We start from the raw sequence: 21,458 nt of genomic DNA, 5'->3' as shown, positions 1-21,458 counted from the left end.
TCTGCAGCCACCACCAGCAGAAGACCCATGTCAGCCGCTAGCATCTTCTGGCCTTCAGCTGCAGAACTTCTTGTAAGAGTTTCATCATTTGTGATCCATGTTTTATTGGAGTCCCCTGTGAATGTAACAATGTCCTTTCCTTCCAAATTGTCCCAGGGGCATGCATCACTCCAAATGCATGCTTTGGACCAGTATAAATGGTGACCCTTTATCCATGGCTTAACACTAAGGCTCAAGTCAAAGCTATTAACTCTGCCTTTTGAGCAGTATTACTAGGCAGTGCTTTAGTTTCTAATATTTGGGTATTTGTTACCATTACATATCCAGCTCTTTGGTTTTCTTCCACTGCGTAGCTGCTGCCATCAGTGAGAATCTCCACAATCTGCATCATTATGAGAGCATCAGCACAAGTTTAATTTGCTGGAGTGTGATCAAAAGGGGAAGGAAACCCTGGCAGTCAAGAAATGAATGACAACATGAAGGCTCTGCAGAGCTGGCAGAGGATGTCATAGCAGAATGTAAGAAAGAACATGTAAGGTACTTGTTGAAATTACTAGAACAGTGGTCTCCAAACAGTTCTGATTGCACACCCCTATCAAGGAAACTATTTCTGAGCACCCACCCCAAATATAGCTATTAGTAGTTGAAATTATATGCATATAATGCTGAATTATAGGCATATAATACTGAAGTTCTAATGCTTTCTGTGTAATAGCGAAGCTGCAATGTTTTCTTCCCACACCCCAGTGGAATGTCTAGTACACCCCCATGGGCGTACAAGTGGGTTTGCACCCCACTTTGGAGACCACTGCACTGGAACATCCTAAGCCAGGAGCCTGTCTCTGACCATCCATTACAGATACAAAGAGCAAAAGATACAAACCCCTTCCCCAGACACCCTGCTGGCCTCCAGCAACCAGGGACCTGATGTTCCTGGGTCAGGTGGATGTCTTTCAATCAGCTCCTCCTGTGTGGCAGAGATCTGGGAGGAGAGAATTAGCTGTGCCTCTGTCATCAAGGTCTGTGAGATGTACATGGACTGGCCTCACAAACTCCTTTGCTTCATGCTCCTGGGAAGCTTTATCTCTATCAGCCCATGGTCTCGCCATGTGCCTCTTTCCCAGGACCTTACATCAGCCTGGGCTAATGTGTTTAGATTATCTGAGTCCAGTGACGATATGTCTGAATGGAATACTTGAACTGGGAACACAGCTTTGTAGAAATTCAACCTGCCATTGCTTATCCATTGATAATATCTAACACAGCTGCCTTCCATTTGCCAATCCTCCTCCTTTCTGTGCCCCTGGAGCTGCCAGTGTTCTGCTGCAGCATCACTGCATTCAATGAGAGACTTGTTTGCAGCAGGAGGTGTACATCCTGAAGTGTATATTTTGAAAGTCCATGGAAAAGTCTTTACAATGTATCTGTGGAATGTTCAGCATCATTGAGCAGAAGACCATATTTACATTTCTTTAGCAATATGTCATCATAAAGAAAGGACAGTGGGACAGGAATAGGTGTTCCAATTTCAGCCTGAATGCAAACGGGTCTGTTCATCTTTCTCACTGAAAGGCCTGAAGGGCTGTTCTGAAGCAGTCTGAGTGCTAGGTGACCTCTGAGCTGTGAATCACGAATGTCCCATTTACCTTCATTTGAGATCAGTCTTCTCCATGAGCTGCTCTGCTGGCACACACCCTGGAGTTCTGGGATTCATGTGGTCCTGAGAGGCAGACAGGAGAATGAGAGGGACTTGGATGAGGTATGTTCACTAGATGTCTGCCATCAAGAACTTAGGCACACCAGCACCACAGGAACTGGGACCCAAAGCTTTTGCTGTGAGCTCTGGCAGAGGCTTGGGAAGAGATTCTCTTGTTGATTTAAGGAAGTAGCATAAAAGGACCCAGGGAGACCTTTGTCTTCAAGGATGTTACCAGACATCCCTATATGATGTCTTTCATGCCCTTAAGAATAACTGATAATTAAAGATCAGAGTAGATTAAATAAGTAACAATGGAAAACAAACAACAAGTGCCAAGATAAAGGCAGGTATGGTCGATCTTCCCAATTTGTACTCTGAATTACTGAATTTTCCTGAAATTTGGGTGGATGCTTAAAAAATATTCAAGTCTCTGAAAAGAAGGAAAATGAAGCTGCCCTTCATAGCATATATATTATACAATAGGTTAAAGCTGTATCTCAGTTTAAAGGCTAAAGCAACAGGTTAAAACATAGGTTAAAGCAATATCATTGCCAACAGCATGTTATGATCAAAGGAATTATAAATGCACAGGGAGATCAAATTAAATACTACTGCAGATCAAGAATTGTCTATGTTCTGCATAGGTATGGTGGGATTAGATAGCTTTGGTAATTTTTTCCATGCTTAGTCCTATTACAGGTTTTTCCCTTTTCCACAGAAAGCTTCTAATCTTTATTTGCTCCCCAGGATAAAGCATGTTTGTAACAGAACTGTGCACTGATATCAGTGTAAAGCCCAAGATAAAGTGGAGACACTGGCCTTAGGCTTGTACTTTAATGTGAAGGAAAATTCCCATCTGGGCAGTAGCACTGTGCACGCATCCTCAGAGCTCTCAGGAAGAAAAACTAAGAAACATAGGAACATAGAATAGTTAGGGTTGGAAAGGACCTGATGATCATCCATATCCAACTACTCCTTACTTTCTCACACCAAGCCAGCACCTCAAAACATCCGACTTCTATTTACAGCCACTTGGGTACCCCATGTTTCCCAGTAGCTAACACAATGAAGTTAGCAGCTGCTTTGAAGAAGGATTATCCATCAAATGCATTAGGCTTTAGCAAATTCAGCATCATGGCAGGAATTATCACTCCGTCAGAGAAGGATTTTGGCACATCTCATTATTTATGCTCACAGTATTTTTGTTCATAGACTTTACATAGATAAACATCAATGTTACACTGAAATCCTTCTGTGGAAAAACCACTCCAAAGCTAAATGAAAACATGGTTTGGTACTTAGGCTTCTATTATCCTATAGATGAGATGAGAGTAGTGCTTTCAAAGCTATATGGTGCACATTCCTACATTTGAACTATTTAACCTGGGAGGTGTGAGGGGCACAGAATAGGATGTTTGTATTCACATATTGAAATTAATTTTGAATTATTTTATTTGGGAAAACATTGTGCCCTATGGGATAAACACACACCCGTTACTCCAGAATAGGAAATTCCTACAACAAACGTAACAGACTTAACACTGGGAGGTTTTGTGGGTTTCTTTTGTTTGTTTGCTTGCTTTTCCCAAACAAATGTGAGGTATGTTGCTGTCTGTCATGGTTTAAGTTCTCAACAGTTGCTGCAAGGAAGAATGAGACAAAGAACTGCACATCTTCCAAAGCCCTGATGTATTTTTACATTGAAGGGCACCCTCTGCAATAGTTTACAATAGCTCCCTATTGGGAAAGGTTTATGATTAACTGATCTATGGCTCGTACCTTCTGCCAATGACTCTTAATCTCCACATTTGGATCTTCAAATTTTCCACTGTGTAATTTTCACCTGGAGGAAACCTTGGACAAGAGATAAGGGCATTTTGAAAAGCGTATTTCTAGCAGCTCCTGCTTCCAGTCCACCAGTCTGTCTGCGGGGCTGTGTCACCACCATGAAATACATACTGCTTGTAGCCTTGGTTGGCGTGGCGGGTGAGTATACTTCTTACTTCTCTGTTTGTAATTGCTAAGGAAGCTCATTTCCTGAGCAAGTTTGTGAGGTATTTGACTGGGGGAGAGTGGAGCTCAGTTTCAACTTGCAAAACTTTGAAGGGAGAGCATTGCAACTTCTTTTGTCTGCTGCCTCTGATCATCACTGCTTGCATCTCACAATGGGGAATGAAATGACTTCATAGGGGTTCTTGGTCCAGCAGTATTGAAATGTGCCCACAGCTTTCAAAATGGCCTGTCTCTCTATTAAGGACTATGAAGTACAAAGATACAACCTCTGGCTCATGAAGTCCTAAAGTTGCAGTAAATCATTGGACAATGGACAAGTGAGATGCTCCAGTCACAGGGGCACAAGATTCCTGATGCTAGACACTGACATGTGCCATTTCTTATCTCCCAGTTGCCTTCCCCGTCAACAATGATGATGATGACAAGATTGTTGGAGGCTACACCTGTGCGCAGAACTCTGTCCCATTCCAGGTGTCCCTGAACTCTGGGTATCACTTCTGTGGAGGCTCCCTTATCAGCAACCAGTGGGTCCTGACAGCAGCTCACTGCTACAAGTCGTAAGTAGAAAAAACATCTTCTGTAAGCTCCTTCTTTCTTCCAGTTCACTTCCAGCAGGAATTCTGAGCTGTGAGATCCACGTATATAAGTGATGCCGTTCAGGGAATGGGCATCTCATTCAGAAAGCTTGGCTGAAGCTTCATAAGGGGTTTTCCACTTCTGCAAATGTTTCTGTGAATGCAGAGCACTTTCTGAAATGACAGTGTGACAATCCCATTAACGAATGAATGAATCCCATTAATCTTGCTAAAACTCAGGCTCTGGAGAAGAGGGAGAGGAACGAGTTCAGGGTGACAGTTTGTCTTTCCCCAAAATGCTTGTATAAAGCAGTGCTATGTATGCAACTTAGCTCAACAAAATAAAGCTGCAGAAATTCACCATCTGAACTGGGAATGGGTAAGATCTCAGTGTGGATTCCTAGGACAAGAGAGGTTACCTTGCACGAAAACAGCTATTACGACCACTGTGTTGAAGTGAGTGCATAAGGTGACAGGGAGGTTCCTTGTAACTTGTTGGTAGCCATAAAGTATATGCCATTTCTTCCCTTTTCCAGTTCCATGCAAGTGCAGCTTGGGAAGCATAACCTGGCCGTCACAGAATCAACACAACAGGTGATCAGAGCATCTAAAATCATCCGCCACCCTGGTTTCAACAGAAACACAATGGACAATGACATTATGCTCATCAAACTTGCCACACCAGCACAGCTCAACAAAGCTGTACAAACAATTCCTCTGCCTACCAGCTGTCCAGCCACAGGCACCAACTGCATCATCTCTGGCTGGGGAAACACACACAGCAGTGGCAGTGAGTATCCTGTGGGAATGTATAGCATCCTGGAGGAGGGAGGGCCTGGGAGACATTTAACTCACAGTTACCAGTGCAGGGTAAAGAAGAGGGAACTGCTGTGGGGCAGGTACTTTTGAGTGAGAAGTCCCTGTAGGAGACATGAACTCCTCCAATGTGAGTCTTTCCTACAAGCTACAGTTCCACATGAACTCCTTCAATGTGGGTCTTTTCCATGGGGTGCATCCTTGAGGAACAGATGACTCCAGTGTGGCTCTCCCACAGGGTCACAAGTCCTGTAGCAAACCTGCTCCAGCATGGGGTCCTCCACATGCTGCAGGGGGGTATCTGCTCCACCATTAACCCCCATGGGCTGCAGGGGCACAGACTGCCCTACTGCAGCCTCCACCGCAGGATGCTGAGGCATCTTTGCTCTGGTGCTTGGAGCACCTCCTCCCCTTCCTTCCTCACTGACCCTGCTGCCTGCACAGCTGCTTCTCTCACATATTCTCCCTCCACTCTCCCACTGCAATTGTGCAGGGTTCTTCCCCCACTTCTTATATGTCATCACGGGTAGGGTACCACTGCTGTGGATGGGCTCGGGCTCAGCCAGTGGTGACTCAGCTGGCATTGGCTCTGGTGGACACAGTAGAAGCTTCAAGCAGCTTCTCACAGAAGCCACTCCTGTAGTCCCCCCATTACCAAAACTTTACCATGAAAACCCAATACAGTACCAGAAAAATCAGTGTGGCTGCAACGTAGAATGGTGGATCCTTGGCTACAACCTGTTCCATCCATGCTGTGATTACTGTTCATAGCAGAAGTGACAACTGCAGAACGAGGATGTTCGGTGGTTACGTTTCTGCTCAGACAGCTCATTTCTGGGCTCTGGAATTAACTCAGAGATGTTATTAATCTTCTATCCCTATTTTCTTGTAGCTGCGTACCCAGATACCTTGCAGTGCCTGAATGCTCCTGTACTCTCCGCAAGTGCATGCAGGAATGCCTACCCTGGGGATATTACAAGTAACATGATCTGTGTAGGATTCCTGGAGGGAGGAAGAGACTCTTGCCAGGTAAAGTTTCTGCCTCTCCTTTTCCCTGTGTTATTCTCCTGCCTTTTTCCAGTAGAAGAGGCTTTTGTATTAGAGAATTACTAAATCACTGCATTGTCATGTCTGGAGGTTATTGGTGTTCTTAACAACAGTGGAGGCATAGGGAGGAAGTCCCTTAGTGTGTGAGGCTGTGTTTCTAACACTCAGTCTTTGCCTCTTTCTGAGGCAGCACTAACCCTGCACTAAATTTATAGAAGCAGCCTTCTGCGCTTCAGGCTATTGAAAACGGAGGAGCACTGCACCAGAGAGTGAACAGAATCACTGGGACTTGAGAGCTTAGGACACAAACGTTGGGTTTGGACTTACCAAGATGAACTAGCCAATATGCCAGGCAGTCTGGCAAATGGCCATACCTGACAATTGCTCTGCACTTGACATGGGCCAAGCTCCCTGGAAATACTGGGCACAATAATGTCTAAGACACACACAGCCTAATCATCTGTCAAAAATAGGCAGCTTACTCATCCTTATCCGTGCTGTGCTTGCAGCTAAAGCAGGCACAGTCGCATCAGATGTAGAGCGCTAATCAGAAATGACATCTGGAGAACTTCTGTAGAGAAAACCCAGATGGAGCTCCTCAGATGTCAGTGATTTCTGGGATCTCTGGCTCATCACTTACACTGGTACCACTTGCTGACCACTCATATCCTTCTTATGCACAGGGGGATTCCGGTGGTCCATTAGTCTGCAACGGGCAGCTCCAGGGTGTTGTTTCCTGGGGTCTTGGATGCGCACAGAGAGGCTACCCCGGGGTTTACACTAAGGTCTGCAATTACGTGTCCTGGATCAGACAGACCATTGCAGCCAACTGAGACCCTCCTGTTCTACGTGACCTGCTTTTTCTCCTCACCTTTTTCTTCTGTTTTGGGTCTGGGCATACAAAATTGATGAAAAAATAAAGAGTTTCAGGCACACTTTCTTTGTGCAGCATTTCTGTGAGATGGGGACAGGCGCAGGGAATGGCACTCTGATAAGATATTTAATCTCTGCAATGCCTCTCAAGTGAGAGAGCACTCTGAATAACACAGGCAGCATAAACCTACTGTAGGAACCCACGGGCAGCAACACAAATGCTCCCCATTGTCTCCCCCTCCCACCTCCAACAATATGACTTAACATTCCCTAACGGAACTTCCCTGAAAGCCCTAATTGGGGAATGAAACAATCCCTGACTAGGACTTGTTCTCCTCATGGTCAGTGCTGCTGCAGCCGCTGGTTATGCTTTTCTTGTCAGTTAGTTTCTCATACTGGGCTTGCTTAAATTTCCTGGAAGTTTCAAAAGGATGGAGATATTCCTGGGTTCTGTTTTTAACTCCCACTAATCCCAACTGGCACTGGAATTGAAAGTCCATGAAAAAGCTGCCAAAGTTTCCAATGGGATGTGTAGCTGTCTCCTCAAAAGGAAAAAGGAAATAGTTTGAGTAAAATGAAAGGGTAGAAAAAGCAGAGTATACATCAAATATGGGGAAACTCAAAGGAAATCTGACACTGAAGGAAAAGGAGAGAAGAAAAGCAATGTATGAAGGAACAGCTATTATTTGCCTACAGGGAGGTTTGTGCCCAGCTTCCTCAAATGCTCTTTCACTGGGACACATCCTAGGAAGGTCATTGCATTAGGCACAATACACAAAGGGGATCAGATTGTAGTTTTGTGTCACATTGCTGTTCAGCCTGGAGAAGAGCAGCTGCATGGAGACATCATAAAATCCTTCCCAATATATTGAATAAGAACATTAAATAAGTCTCCATTTACTAGTAGAAGAAAACCTCCAGGTTAGAAGGTATAAAGCATCAGCTTACCCCAAAAAACTTAGATGTGAATACAGTCCTGGGGTACACCTCCTGCTGCAAACAAGTCTCTCATTGAATGCAGTGATGCTGCAGCAGAACACTGGCAGCTCCAGGGGCACAGGAAGGAGGAGGATTGGCAGATGGAAGGCAGCTGTGTTAGATATTATCAATGGATAAACAGTTGCAGATTGCGTTTCCAGAAAGCTGTGTTCCCAGTTCAAGTATTCCAGTCAGCCATATCTTCATTGGACTCAGATAATCTAAACACATTAGCCCAGGCTAATGTGGGGTGGGCGGCATGTGGAAGAGAGGGGGCAGGCAGTGCTGAAAATGTTGATATGCTTAGACTGTCCTAAACCTTTGTTCATATAACTATCTTTCCTTGTGTTGCCTCAGTGTGTATTGGTATGCACAGCTTCACTGGCACCGATCTTGCCCTCCTGGGATGAAGAATATGACTTTTTATCTTCATTTGGTTACATGTAAGTTAGAGAGGTAAAAGCATCTGTTACCTGTCACCATCAGTCCATACTCCCTGTGGTCAGTCTCCAAACTGAAAGCACACTCTTAGATGAAGCATTTTCATAGCTAGGGTCACAGACACCTGGGAGAAGCTTCCTATAAGACTACAGTCTGAGGAATACAAAATTAAGAGCTCAGCATCCTACTTCCCTGCTTTTCAGAGCAACTGTGACGAGCACAGCAGAGACCAATGTGGATCTTCACAACCAGACCAGGCTACAAACAGGAACACTGGTCTGTAGTAAGTTGCTCTCAGTGCAAAGGAGTTACTTGTGGGCTTAAGGTTTGTTTATCATTCTGGGGCAGGAGAAAAATAGTTGGGAGGAAAGCAGCATTGAACATGAAGTTACCAAGAGCAAAATAACTGCATTTAAAACCAGCTCATAAAAAAGTATATTTTTTTTCTATAGGAGAAAGATGTCGGAATTAAAATCCAAGGATAATGTCTACACTCAGAGGTAATTTGACTGTCACACGCAAACAGGCAAAGGAAGGATGTGGCCTGTGGTTCCTATGGCAATCGTTCACGGTGACAAAAATGGGAGGGCGGAGCCATGGGTGGGATTGTTTTTGTAGGAGGCTGTATCATTGTGGGGACAGGTTACCACAATGATATATTTTCCAGGAAGCCTTTACAAAAACCCCTTTGTGCCTTGTGGGAGGGTTAACCTCTGTTAAGACAGCTACAGAGAACTCTGCGGCTCAGCAGGTATGTTCTGCCTTGGTTTCTCTTGACAGACCTGGTATATGAGGACTTCCTTTCATCATCTGAGAACCATCCCTGCCCTCTCTGGAAAACAGGATTCTGAGACATTGAAATCATTTTCAGTAAGGCAGATGATTGGCTGCAGATGCACCTAAAGCCTATCCGAGTATGTGAAGCAGAGAATTAGGTTGGTTTGGTTGTTTATTGGTGTTTGTGTTTTTACTTTTATGACATGATAATGTTTGCAATAGACAATGGTTCTTTATTAATGTGATGAGAGTGTTAGAAAACAAATTCTGACATATAGCAGGCATCTCTCAGAGGCACTATGCAAAATAAGCTGTATCTTTCTCAAGTAAGTCCAGTGCCCACTGACCATGCCTGTGAGCACAAAGGTCTTCTCTAAACCTTCTCCACAGTCTCACTGGAGTTCCTCCTAATGGATATCAAGGGTTTGTCTGAGACCAGCCAACTTATTCTTCTGGACTGCCCTTGTATGGATTAATTTTAACCTATGAGAAAATTGAATGGGATTGTAAAAGACTATTCAGGATGGCTCACCTGCCATTGAAAGGGAAAATAAATGGATTTTAGTTCAGTGCAACAAGGGTGAACAACCTATATGAAAAAGCATGTGACTGTGGCAGCCACAAAGAAAATATTACTTGATTTTTAACTCCTCAGGGTGCAGAATGGAAGGCTTCACAATGCTTAGCTTACAAGATAGACATCTAGCCTCTTCCACTTTAGGCACATCTGTATGGTTTCTACACCTGCAAAGTGAAAATAGCAGGTTCACAACAGTTACTGGTTGAGCAGCGAAGTGATTCAGAGCAGTCTGCAGAGGAGGACTTAAGGGTGTTGGTTGATGAGAAACTTAACATGAGCCTCTTCAGTGCGTGCTTGAACCCAGGAACCACCTGGAGAAGAGAAGGCTGCATGGAGACCTCAGGGCAGCCTTCCAGTATCTGAAGAGGGGCTACAAGGATGCTGCAGAGGAACTTTTCATTAGGGACTGTAGTGATAGGACAAGGGGTAATAAAGAAGTTAAACAAGGGAAGTTCAGTTAGATATAAGGGAGAATGTTCTTCCCTGTGAGGGTTGTGAGGCTCTGCTACAGATTGCCTGGAGGTGTTGTGGCTGCCCCATCCCTGGCAGTGTTCAAGGCCAGGTTGGAGCCTTGGTTAACGTGGTCTAGCGTGAGGTGTTCCTACCTATGGCAGGAGGTTGCAACTAGATGATCTTAAGGTCGGTTTTGACCCAAACCAGTCTATGATTCTATATCAATGAGATAACATGGAGAATATAGAAAGGCTGTAAAACAACTTCAGATGAAATGTAGCCAGCAAAAGTAATTATCAAAAAACCCTGGAAATTCTTTTATAAATTATTATACAGATTGTATAACAGTATCTCAAGCTGGTTTTCAGCCAAATCCCTTCAGACAGAGGTTAAGGCATCTTGGGAATCTTTGGGATTTCAGATACAGTAAACACTGCTTAAACTTCTGCTTACTGAAGTCAGCTGCAGTGCTTTTCTTAGCTTATAGCACAGCACTTTGTCACTGTGACAATAGTTTGACTTTTGGTGCTGGCACAAAACTTACAGTAATAGGTAAGATATTTTTCTTTTCTCTTTTAAATCACTTCAAATCCCACATCTTTTCTTTAGAGAGCTTCACTTGAACCTTATTGTCCCTTTCATTATAAAACTGGTGGGTTTGTGATGTGCTAGTAACCCACTCTACTTTGAAGAATAGACTAAATTTAGTACTCTAGGTAGGGACGCACTTTTCGCTTTGGGGAACTGAATGAATGCCTTTTCAGTGAATAAAAGTTGACCATTGAAAGAATTAGAATGAGGAATGGGTTAAAAAATACATGCATTTCATAAGTATATTGTCTTAATCTGCAAAAATCACTATTTCACACAAATATAGCTATTTTCCATAATGTTAGTTCTTCTGGTGCTATAAATGATAAAGGACAAGTCAATGAAAGATTATCAGTCTGGAAAGAGCTGAATTACAGTCAGACTTTGGACAAGTCTAGAAAAAAAAGACTCTACAAACTTAAATGACTTTGGGTCTTTCCAGGGTAAACTAAAGCATGTGTTAAGTCAGGTAACCAAGAAAGACAAGTAAGTGTACTAGCATTTCCAGCTGATAAAACAGAAGCCACCCAAGTTCATAATAAGCATAAACAGCTGTTTAATTCCAAGTCTCCACAGAAAACTTAGCAAGTTTTTCCAGAAAACAGACTCATCAGGGTGGTGGAAAAAGATCATTCAGGACAATGATCTTCTTATTTCAGGAGATGCCAAAAGTGAATATGTCATTCATTTCAAATAAAAATAGCTCTTGGGGAATGTTTCTTTCTGGGAAGAATTTGTTCTGAGACAACAAGTCTGCTTCTGATAAGTGATAGTGATCTCTTCTCATTGTATTGCTCCTGGAGTCAGAAGTATTGGTGTCTCAGGCTTTCGTATCATAGCATTCCACTGCAGAGTATAACAACTGCAAGTGATAAAATTCAACCTCTACAAAGTCAGTGATCATCACATTATTTGAAATCCAGTGTGAATCTGAGGTCCCTGAGCTGACAAAAATCAATACACTGATCCCTCACTGACCACAGTCAATTATGCAGCTAATGTTAATAATCATAGATAAGAGAACAAGGAGAATTCCTTTCAGTGAATGAGAAAGGGAGGGATGTTCAGGAACCAACCAAATGGGGACAGTAACTAGGATTCTGTGTATTGAAAGTTATTTTGTGAGGAAAAAAATAAAAGGCAATTTTTTTATAGGAGAAGAATATTCTTGATGCTGAAAGAAAATGAGGAAATTAATCTGAAAATAAGCAAATTATTGCCTCTGAATATGGGAAGTATTTTCTAATAGTACAGCTAGATAAATAGATAAATATCCTCTAAACTGTAATAATCAATTCATCTAAGCCTGAAGCAAAAGGGCTGTGAAAGAGGTACTGAACTCACCTGGTCAGACACACAGATGTGGTAGCATTCCCCTACAGACATCTCCCTTTTTTAGGGAACCTTAAATGTACTTTGTATTTCTTCATTTGCTGGTACTACATGAGGGGAGGGTTTAGTCCCCAGGCTTGGCTCAAACTGACAGTAGAGGAGAGGTTTTCCTGCAGCTGCAAAGCAGTGTGAATAATGCAAGACTGACCTTTGGCAGAGGGACAAAGCTCACAGTCATAGGTAAGACAGAATTCAGATCTCTGTGATATATGCAATACTGGTTTAGGGGACAAGAGCTTTCTTAATCAGCAGCAGAATAATGATCATTTTTCATAGAAGCATGAGGACAGGATTAATGCTTTACTGGTTGCGTGTTAAAATGAGATGTGCTGATGTGAAAGTGTAAGAATTGCAGGCACAGATTTTGAGTTCTTTACTGGGAACATCATGGAGGAGAAAGGTAGAAATAATTCTATTTCCTCCAGTTCTCCAAGAAAACATGGAGGTTGGGATGAAAGATTCTCCTTCACTGTAAGTTTTCCAGTTCATCTATGTAAGAAATGCAACTTTTCAGAGGTAGAGTGTGGATTCTTGTGTCTGCTATATCAGACTGGAAAAGGTGGTACTTTGCCCCCTTCTCCATAGATGGTGGGCAGGCTGCCTGGAGTTGCTTTTGGGCACTGGCTTCTTCTAACAGTCCTTTTCGTGGCTTCTAATGCTCAAAAAGCATCATATTCTTTTTCTCTCAGTGCACTTTTCTCCCCTATACTTTCTCCTTTTCAGTATTTGCTTTCTCTGTCTTATCCCCTCCTAGGAAAGGATTTAACATCCCCTATATCAAGGCACTTTGGAATCAGTGGGCAAAAAACCTCTTCCATCTGCTACTGTCACTGTATACGTTATGTGAACTGTATGTTATATATATGTGTTATAGCAAACTGTAGAAATACACACACGTGCCTCCTCCTTTAAACAGCACCATTTGAAAGAACTAAGTGGCTGGCAAGAAGAGGGTAACACACTGTAAGTTATAGTCCGACTGTGTCTAGCTCTGCTTGTTATCTTTGGAGTCGGTGCCATGCTCAGAGTTACAGGTAAGTAGCTGTGATGAACCCAAGTGCTCAATGTGGAGAACACTTCCAAATTTCCCTTGTATTAATGTCAGGCAGCATATCTGCAGAGGACCTTAAAATGAGACCAGGAGTGAAAACTAACAGGAAACTGACCTTGCATGATGAGAATGGAAGAACTGTGGTATTTTTTCTCTTGGGTGGGTGAAGAATGTGTGACAGAGAATGTATGAGTTTATGCATGGAAATGATTAAGCCTTATAACAGCATCTGCCATGATCAGAACAGAATGGGCTGTCAATAGCACATTTTTTTCCTGATTGTCACTGCTCTTGCTTGTACTAGTCTCATTATTCCATTTCAGGCAAGCTCATTTTCTGGATTTCTTTGTATTTCCAGTAGTTTTATCATTCTTTCTGTCTGACCTTTTGAACATAGAAGTCTGTTGTCTTAAGTCTTATAGGTAGGTTTTGAAGGTATTAAAGACTTTAGGACAGGAGACAGCTTTTGGTTTGTGAGTGTATAAAATCTTGCATCAGTTTGGGAAGATGTGTAGTCCAGGGCTTCTCATGCCTAAATAATAAATAACATAAATTGTAAGTTATACATTTTATATTCTTAAGAAGGATGGCAAGTTAAGACAGAAAGCAAAACTTGTCCCAGGCAGATTCAGGTTTCCTACTTTGAGTGTTCTTCGCTTCAGACAGTGAGAAAGATTAACTCCTTCCTTTCAAATGTCCTCTCAAAAGGCGGTATGTGTGTGTCTGTCCCAGTAGGGTATCACGTAGCAGTGTAATTCTGAATGCTTCAATAATCATCATGTCTTAATACATCTCCAGGAATGTAATTCAATCAGTTGAAGATGCTTGTGCCGCTTAACACAGATTCTGAGCTACGGGCACTATGTTACAAATAGGGGCCTTATAGCACTGCTGGGTACTTTTCTGTTTGCTCAGGTTCTTTTAGCTTTCTATTCTTCTGACAGAGATCATTTAAACACTCATGTATTTCTGTAGCCAGACCTTTTCTTTTTCTCCATAATGAGAGAAGACAAATGCTTTCAGTTTCCTGGTGTCTATATGTATCTAACAGATACAAATGGTCTAATAGGCAGCTGTTAAAAAGCTGGATATATCAGGAGCCACAAGGCACAAATTTTAAGCAGTTTCACACTGAAGACAGTGATGGAAGCCCTGGGCCATATCGCTTTCTGTTTCAGGGAAGAACGATGAAACCATACCTCCAGCAGTGGCCATCTTTTCCCCTTCAAAGGCAGAGATCCAACAGAAGAGCAAGGCCACACTGGTATGCCTGGCCTCTGGTTTCTACCCTGACCACCTGGATCTGGTCTGGAAGGTGAACGGTGCTACAAGGACAGAAGGGGTGGGGACAGATGAGTTTTCCACACGCAATGGGAGTACCTACTCATTGACCAGCAGACTGAGGATCTCAGCCCAGGAATGGTTCAACCCTTCAAATAACTTTGAGTGTATTGCCAACTTTTTTAAGAATGAAACACTGGAATCAATACACAAATTAATCTCTGGTGATGCTGGTGAGTAACAAAAACATGTATCACAAGATAGAAATCACAAATCAAAAGGGTGTGGGTTACAATGTGAAACATATCTTTATACAACTTCAACACAGGGTGTGGTTAGGGCACAAATACTTATGTAAATATGTAGGTATTAGCATATGTCACTTCATATTCCGGGGACTCTGTATCTACATTACTATTGTATAGCTATAGTTTTACAAAGTTTTCTTCATATTTTCCCTGAGAAATTCATGTATTATAATAAAATGTGCAGTATTATAAAATCTATAGTAAAATGAATCAGCTGGTATATTCTAGACTGATCTTCAAAAATAGCTGCTGTGTGTATTGAAGAGAAACATGACTCTCAGTTCCTTTCTCTCTTTCAGGCTGTGCACTCACGGAAGGTATGTGTGTCTTCTCACAGGCAAATATCTGTATGTATTTTAATCCCAGTTTTGCTGATGTGAAGTACAAGGTTTGTGAGACTTCAACTAGAATAATAGCTTTTACTTCCCCATCCAAGTGATCTGTACTCCAGAATAAAAGAACCCATGCTTCAAGAGGTTTGTATGTGCCTGCCATATGTAGCTGTGGTTTGGAGGGGTTTAGCTCTTCTTTATGCTTCTCTTGGTATAACAGAAGAAATTGTTGCATCTCCCTATAATTTGTTCTTTTTAACATCTCCTTCAGTCCTTAACCCTGCCTTCTGTTGGGAAGCTTTTTGCTCAGCCATGAAAGCAAAAATTCATACTCAGCCAAGTGATTATCACCTTAAGATTCAGAATCCTGAATATTTCTTAGTATCAGATTCAGAATATTTCTCATTACAAGTCACATTCCCCTCCAGACTGCAAGGATATCCTTATCTATGTGTGCACCTTTACACAGTCCTAGTTTTCACCAACTTCTATGCTTCAGGAATCTTAAGGTTGAACCAAGACCAGGTTCAACTGCAATTCCTTGTGAAAAACCCACAAGAATTAAAGTTCTAGAGACTATGTTACTGTGGGCTGTGTAAAACTTTCCTGATACAGCAGCAGCACTCACAAGGCCACAGACAATAATGCATGAAAACAAAGTGTGTACCTTGTGGTTCAGCTTAAGCAGAGTTCCTAAGAGGGATTCACATGAACAGCCTAGTTTTTCCGTAGGTATGGCAACACAATGGTTAAACATTCCCAATCAGGAAATACTTTCTTAGCCATTCTCTCTCTTTCCTAGACTTGCTTTCTCTTGGTTGGCTGAATCACAGTGTTCCATCTCATCCGCTACTATGTCGTATCAACAGAGCCATTTCATTTGGCTCTAGTTCCTGTGTCACCCGGCTAAAGATTTCAAGGGGTTTTATTTGATTAGAGCTACATTAAATCTAGTCTCTTGTGATGATGATTCAATGCACAAATGATGTTTGATTTGCAGAGTCCTACTTGCGGTATGGAAATTCTCTGAAGCTCACTTACCTCATTCTCTGTGGCAAAGCCGTGCTCTACGCAGTTTTGGTGAGCGGTCTGGTGTGGACAGTCAAGGTAGGAGATATGTGGGATAAATCTGAATGAAGATTTACAAAGAACAATGGGCTAAATCTGAACAAATGGGATATATTTATCACTATTTACATACTGATAAACTTAGTGTCTTAGAGACTTACAGTCTGATGGACCTTGAATATTTGTGCTGATTTGGGCTGGTATAAATGAGGCTAGAATGGGGCTATATTTTGGGTTTATTCTGAAAACAGTGTTGATAATTGAGGGATGTTTTCACTATTGCTGAGCTGTGGTTACTCAGAGCCAAGGCCCTTTCTGCCTATCACACCATCTCACCAGCAAACAGGCCCAAATGGGATGGAGAAGTATGGGAGAGGTGTAGGTGAGGCACTTTGTGACATGGTTTAGGGGTGGTCATGGCAGTAATGGTTGAACTTGATGACCTTAAGGGTCTTTTTCAACCTAGCTGATTCTATAATTCTATGTTGAACTAACTAGAGGAAATATTTTTAATTGCTAAGTCTCTCATATGGCTGAAAGATATTCCTGGTGAGAGTAATGGAAGCATCAGCATTTGTTCTTTTAGAAGCAGGATTGGGAGAGGTATTTCAGAAGTTAGAGATAAGTAAATAATCTGTACAGGTTAAGACACTGCTTGGAGTCAAAGGGGAGAAAGCATGGACATTCAACATGGTTATTTCTGTTGATGCTCTCAGGAGACACAACAGTTGGGACATTGATAAATATGATCTGTTATTTCCTATATTGTTTATTTGTTCCTTTTGCCTTTTTTTAATTATGTATTTATGCTGTTTTGTTTTCAATTAGGTTGGTGGCAAGTTTTATAGAGAATAAGTGAAGAACTGTTGTAATGAATGAATGAAGATGTGACCATCAGCAGGAACATAGCAAATTAGAATTTCTACTTTTCTATAGCAAAAGATCTGTTCTTCTGCCTAAGAACTTCTGAATATTATTTCTTGGTGATTCACTGTCCATCTCCTGTTCTTTCCACTTTGTTGTAATCACTTTTGGGTTTTCCTTGTACATCTATACCATATTGTATCACATCGTGTCACATGTATCTTGTAGTATTATATCTTTAAAATTAACACCTTGTTAATGCTCAGAGGCTGAAAATCCATCCTTGCATTGGGAATAAAGTTTTAGCTTCTTTTCCATTCAAGTGTGAGTTACTGGTTTTTATTTCGGTGTTTCTTAGCAATAATATCCTACAACACAACTTCCTGTGAGTGTTGCCAATTGTTTTTAAGAATGGAATACTGGAATTGATACACAGATTAAACCTCTGGTGATGCTGATGAGTAAAATACATGTGCACGTGGAGGTCATTCTCTGTAGATTCCTACATATAGAGTAAGCACTCATTACTGGGGGCATACTTCTTGCCAGGCTACTATAGAACTCAGATCTGTCAGTCCCCAGGAAACTGAGACCAAGAACAAGAATCCCATCCTGTTTTTCTCCAAACTTGCTACAAGCCAGGTAATTCTGATCCCCACTCCCACCCTCTGTTATACAAGTGACTGCACAAACAGAGCACTTTAAAAGAGCTGATGATATGTGGGCTCAAATAACATCTCCTATTTATTTTCTTATGGTTTTGATTGCAGTGTCTTCAAAGGTAAGTTAAACACTTCATGTTTTCCTCTCTTGACAGTGTGTTTGTTTATCTATACATACGGTGGTGTACACAAAGAGAGATGTGTTTTGTGTGTGAATGTCTCAATCTGTCTTGTGTTTGCTTTTGCTGGCAGGCACAGCTACTCATGCCTGGATGCAGGATTGTATATGTGGACACATCCATTCATGTTCGTGCTGAATACACGTGCATGGATGTGAGCATCCATATTCCATTTACTGTCATGAAATCTTCCATGAAACTGACTACTAGAACTCAACATTTCAGTATAAAAAATACCACTTAGAGCAGTAGACCTACCTGCAGCACAAAGATACATTGATATTTCAGTGAGCAGTATGGTAAATACATTCTACAGTATGTTATCTCCTTGAATATATTGCAGAGTTATTATAAATCATATTCCCATGAGAAAACTCAAAATCCAGTTTCATTTGATGCCTCCAACTTTTAATTCTTCAAATCAATTCTTTATCAGTCACGCCAATGTGAATGTGAAAATTCAATCACTAGTTACATACAGTTGAATACAATCAGTAGTTAACATGATATTTCTGCTAAGGGCATCCAAGTTATAGCTTGTGCAAAAGAGCACTGAACAAGTTACCCTAAGCACTATGAAAAAACCCCTGTCCTTGTCAGGTCAAGTTTTCTGAATAAATGTTTGTTTTCTCTGTCATTTTTTATTGCTTTCTCTCTTCCCTTTCAGCAAATGATCAGAGAAGTGCTCCAGCTGGGAAATCTCTGTCCATCATGCTCATTTTCAAGCGTGTTTTGAATGGGATGTTTGTGATGGGGCTGATGTTTAGGTCCAAGAAGAGGAACAGATTCTACTCAGTACACAGTTGTCCTAACTCATTCTAGGTTTACAGGAGACTGTGGTGGTGCTTTGCTTCCCCTGTTTCCTGAGCTCATCTGCTTCCCCAAGAATTCCCGTTAGCCTTTGCAACAACGCAAGGAGTTGGATGGCTGGCACCATCCACATCTAAATGTGTGGTCTTTTTAAAGTAAAGCTTAGAAAATAAAATTAGGGAGTACAGAAAAATGAGAAAGACCAAGAAAAACAAAGAAGGAAAGAAAGAAAAAAGGATGCGACTCAGAAAAAGGGAAGGGCATCAAATCTGTGGGGGAGGAGAATGGGGAAACAGTGTGGTTCCTTAAATCTGTGTTTGTGGGCATCATATCTGTGCAGCATAGACTGCAAAAGTGAGGGACTGCTAAACCTGCAGAGTGTTTCTGGAGATCTTTTATCCATGTTGCATCTCATTAAGCTATTAGCTTATGGTGCAAGTTAAACAATTGGTAATTCAGAGGTAGAGCACTCTGAAATAAATGGAGAATCATACTTAGAATTGTACCTTTTACATATAGATGTATCCTCAACAGAGACAGGATTAATGCAGGCCAAGATAGAGGAGTACGTGTGGAGCTTTGGAACCAGATTTGTTGGGAATACAATAGCAAGACACAAGGAATACAAGACATAGAGTGAAGACCCTGATGGGAGCTTATGTTGAGCATAACCAAGGTCTTCAGCAGAAGGTGGAAGATATCTCTGAAGGGCTCAGCAGAAAATAGTACCCCAGAATCAGAGCAGGTGACTGCCAAAATGTGCTTGAAAAGGTCTCTTAAGGGAACAGCAGTTGAATTTGAGCAAAACAGGATGTGGTTTGACATTCACTCAAAAAGAAGCATTCTGATAATGCACCGGCCTCTCACCACACACCCCACACCCCCTATTCTTTCAGGATGAGGCTGAAGGTAGAGCTCTTTGTTCACCATGTTACAGTTGGACAGAAATAGTGACACATATGGGCCTTATGAAATCTGGTGGGGGTTTTGTCTCATGTTATCAAATGATCTTGTTACTGGAGTCTGCGGATGGGTTTTGCACCTGCAGCTGCTGTTTCTGTTGAGCAACAGAGAGCAAAGGAAAGACTTGTGGGTTTGGGGGAGTTACTGACCTGCTTTGACAAAGTGAGGGGAAAAATAATCACAAAATACTTTTTGCTTTGTCTAATCAGAGCCTAATGTAGACTGTGTTGTTGTTATTGAGCTTTGAGACAGGTAAAAGTATGAGGCATAAAGAGAGAGATGTGACACACACATCTGCATATGCTTTGCTATATAGCCAGAGGTAAATTGGACAGTCAAAGCAATTTCTATATAAATGGCAATCTACATATTATTCCTTGAATGTGAATTCATTCTAAGTTGCATTCTGTTTTGTGCTATCTCCCTTTCCTCTTTACAGCCTCCATACACATGGAACTTTTCAGGACTGTGCTGATGCACTTGCAGACCAAGGTCATGGCTTCTCTTTTGTCATTTTAAGCTTATTTGTGGCACGTTTGCTTGCTTTGCTTCTATTCTTGTATCTTTGCAGTTTCTATCTCCTTCATGTTATGTCTGCTTTTGGTTAACAATCTCTATTGATTGCTGGGATGAGATAGAGAACACACAGTGATTAGGACAGGTGAGATCAGCAATTATCCTGCACTTCCAAGAACTGAGCTCCCTCTCTTGCTCCAATGCCCTGGCAACATCTGGTTTGTGACCAGGCTGTTGGCCTGCAGACCCTCTTCCTGTGCTGAGAGCAGCTGCCTTCTGACAGAAAGTGCTGGTAAGGAGACGTTTATGTAAAGAAAGGAAGTGACTTTGAAGTGCTGTGTTCACACTGCTGGCACAGAAATAGACAGCGGAATAGTTCATCTTCACTGATAAAATACCCAAGGAGAAGTCAGAGAGGTTTGGCCGTTGAGCTTTGTATCCAGTGTGAAAGTCACCATCAAATACCTGATTTGGACCAGTGGAATAATAGATCAGTTGCAGCCCCTTCCCTGGCTGCTGCAGAAACCAGTACATGCCATACTGATTATCATTTTGACTGCATGTCAGAGTAGCTTTGTCATCTTCTTTCAGCACAAGACTGGAGGTTTGGGTGATTGCAGCTCCTATGAGACAAAGCAGAACAGAAATATTAAAACAAGGAAGCTACATTCTCCCAGCAGCAGAGCAGCTCTCATGGCTTTACTGATCCCTTACTTGCTCCAAAGAAGCACAAGAACACACACCAAGCTGTCCACATCCTCATGTCTGCCCCAATAGTCAGTGTGCTTGCCCCTGGAAGGGCCTTATATAGGTCCATTTCACATGCTTCTCCTAAACCAATAGCATCCATCTCTGTAACAGCTGAATCTCTCTTGAAAACCAAGCTCCTTCCTGCTACAGATTTCAAGAACTTTGAATTCTTTGTGTGTTGAAAAAAACAGAGAGTGTTTCAAACTGGCTCTGACTTCAGTTCCATCAGAGTATCAGTATACGTGAATAACAGGATGGGTTAAATGTTCAAGGAGAACATCTGGATGCAAATCCCACGTTGTCATTGTTTCAGGCCAGGATTTGAATCCACATGAACCAACCTCTAGTATACCATGGTGTTGTGTATCACAAAGTGACCTCATGGCTCTCTACAGCTTCCAAAAGAAGAGATAAGGGAGAGGGAGGTGCTGATCTCCCT

The 21,458-nt window shown here is 41.9% G+C and overlaps 1 protein-coding gene and 2 gene segments (V, D, J or C); 2 read left to right on the top strand and 1 right to left on the bottom strand.

Moving 5' to 3' along the window:
- The first annotated feature begins 3,645 nt into the window (after positions 1-3,645).
- Positions 3,646-6,983, top strand: LOC101878611 (trypsin I-P1-like). The gene is made up of 5 exons (XM_034060005.1): positions 3,646-3,685; positions 4,104-4,269; positions 4,824-5,077; positions 5,996-6,132; positions 6,834-6,983. The coding sequence occupies exons 1-5, from the start codon at positions 3,646-3,648 to the stop codon at positions 6,981-6,983; spliced, it is 747 nt and encodes a 248-aa protein (XP_033915896.1).
- Positions 6,984-8,901: 1,918 nt separating this feature from the next.
- Positions 8,902-17,369, top strand: LOC101878781 (M1-specific T cell receptor beta chain-like). The segment is given in 6 exon segments: positions 8,902-8,942; positions 10,767-10,804; positions 14,465-14,800; positions 15,175-15,192; positions 16,208-16,314; positions 17,104-17,369. Coding segments are annotated over 6 exon segments (567 nt in total).
- Positions 17,370-20,341: 2,972 nt separating this feature from the next.
- LOC117435870 (T cell receptor beta variable 19-like) lies at positions 20,342-21,032 on the bottom strand. The segment is given in 2 exon segments: positions 20,342-20,892; positions 20,984-21,032. Coding segments are annotated over 2 exon segments (600 nt in total).
- Positions 21,033-21,458: the final 426 nt, after the last annotated feature.

This window comes from Melopsittacus undulatus, chromosome 2, assembly GCF_012275295.1.
Source record: "Melopsittacus undulatus isolate bMelUnd1 chromosome 2, bMelUnd1.mat.Z, whole genome shotgun sequence".
NCBI lineage: Eukaryota > Metazoa > Chordata > Aves > Psittaciformes > Psittaculidae > Melopsittacus > Melopsittacus undulatus.
The sequence above is the reverse complement of the archived record's forward strand: the minus strand, read 5'-3'. Positions and strand labels throughout refer to the sequence as shown.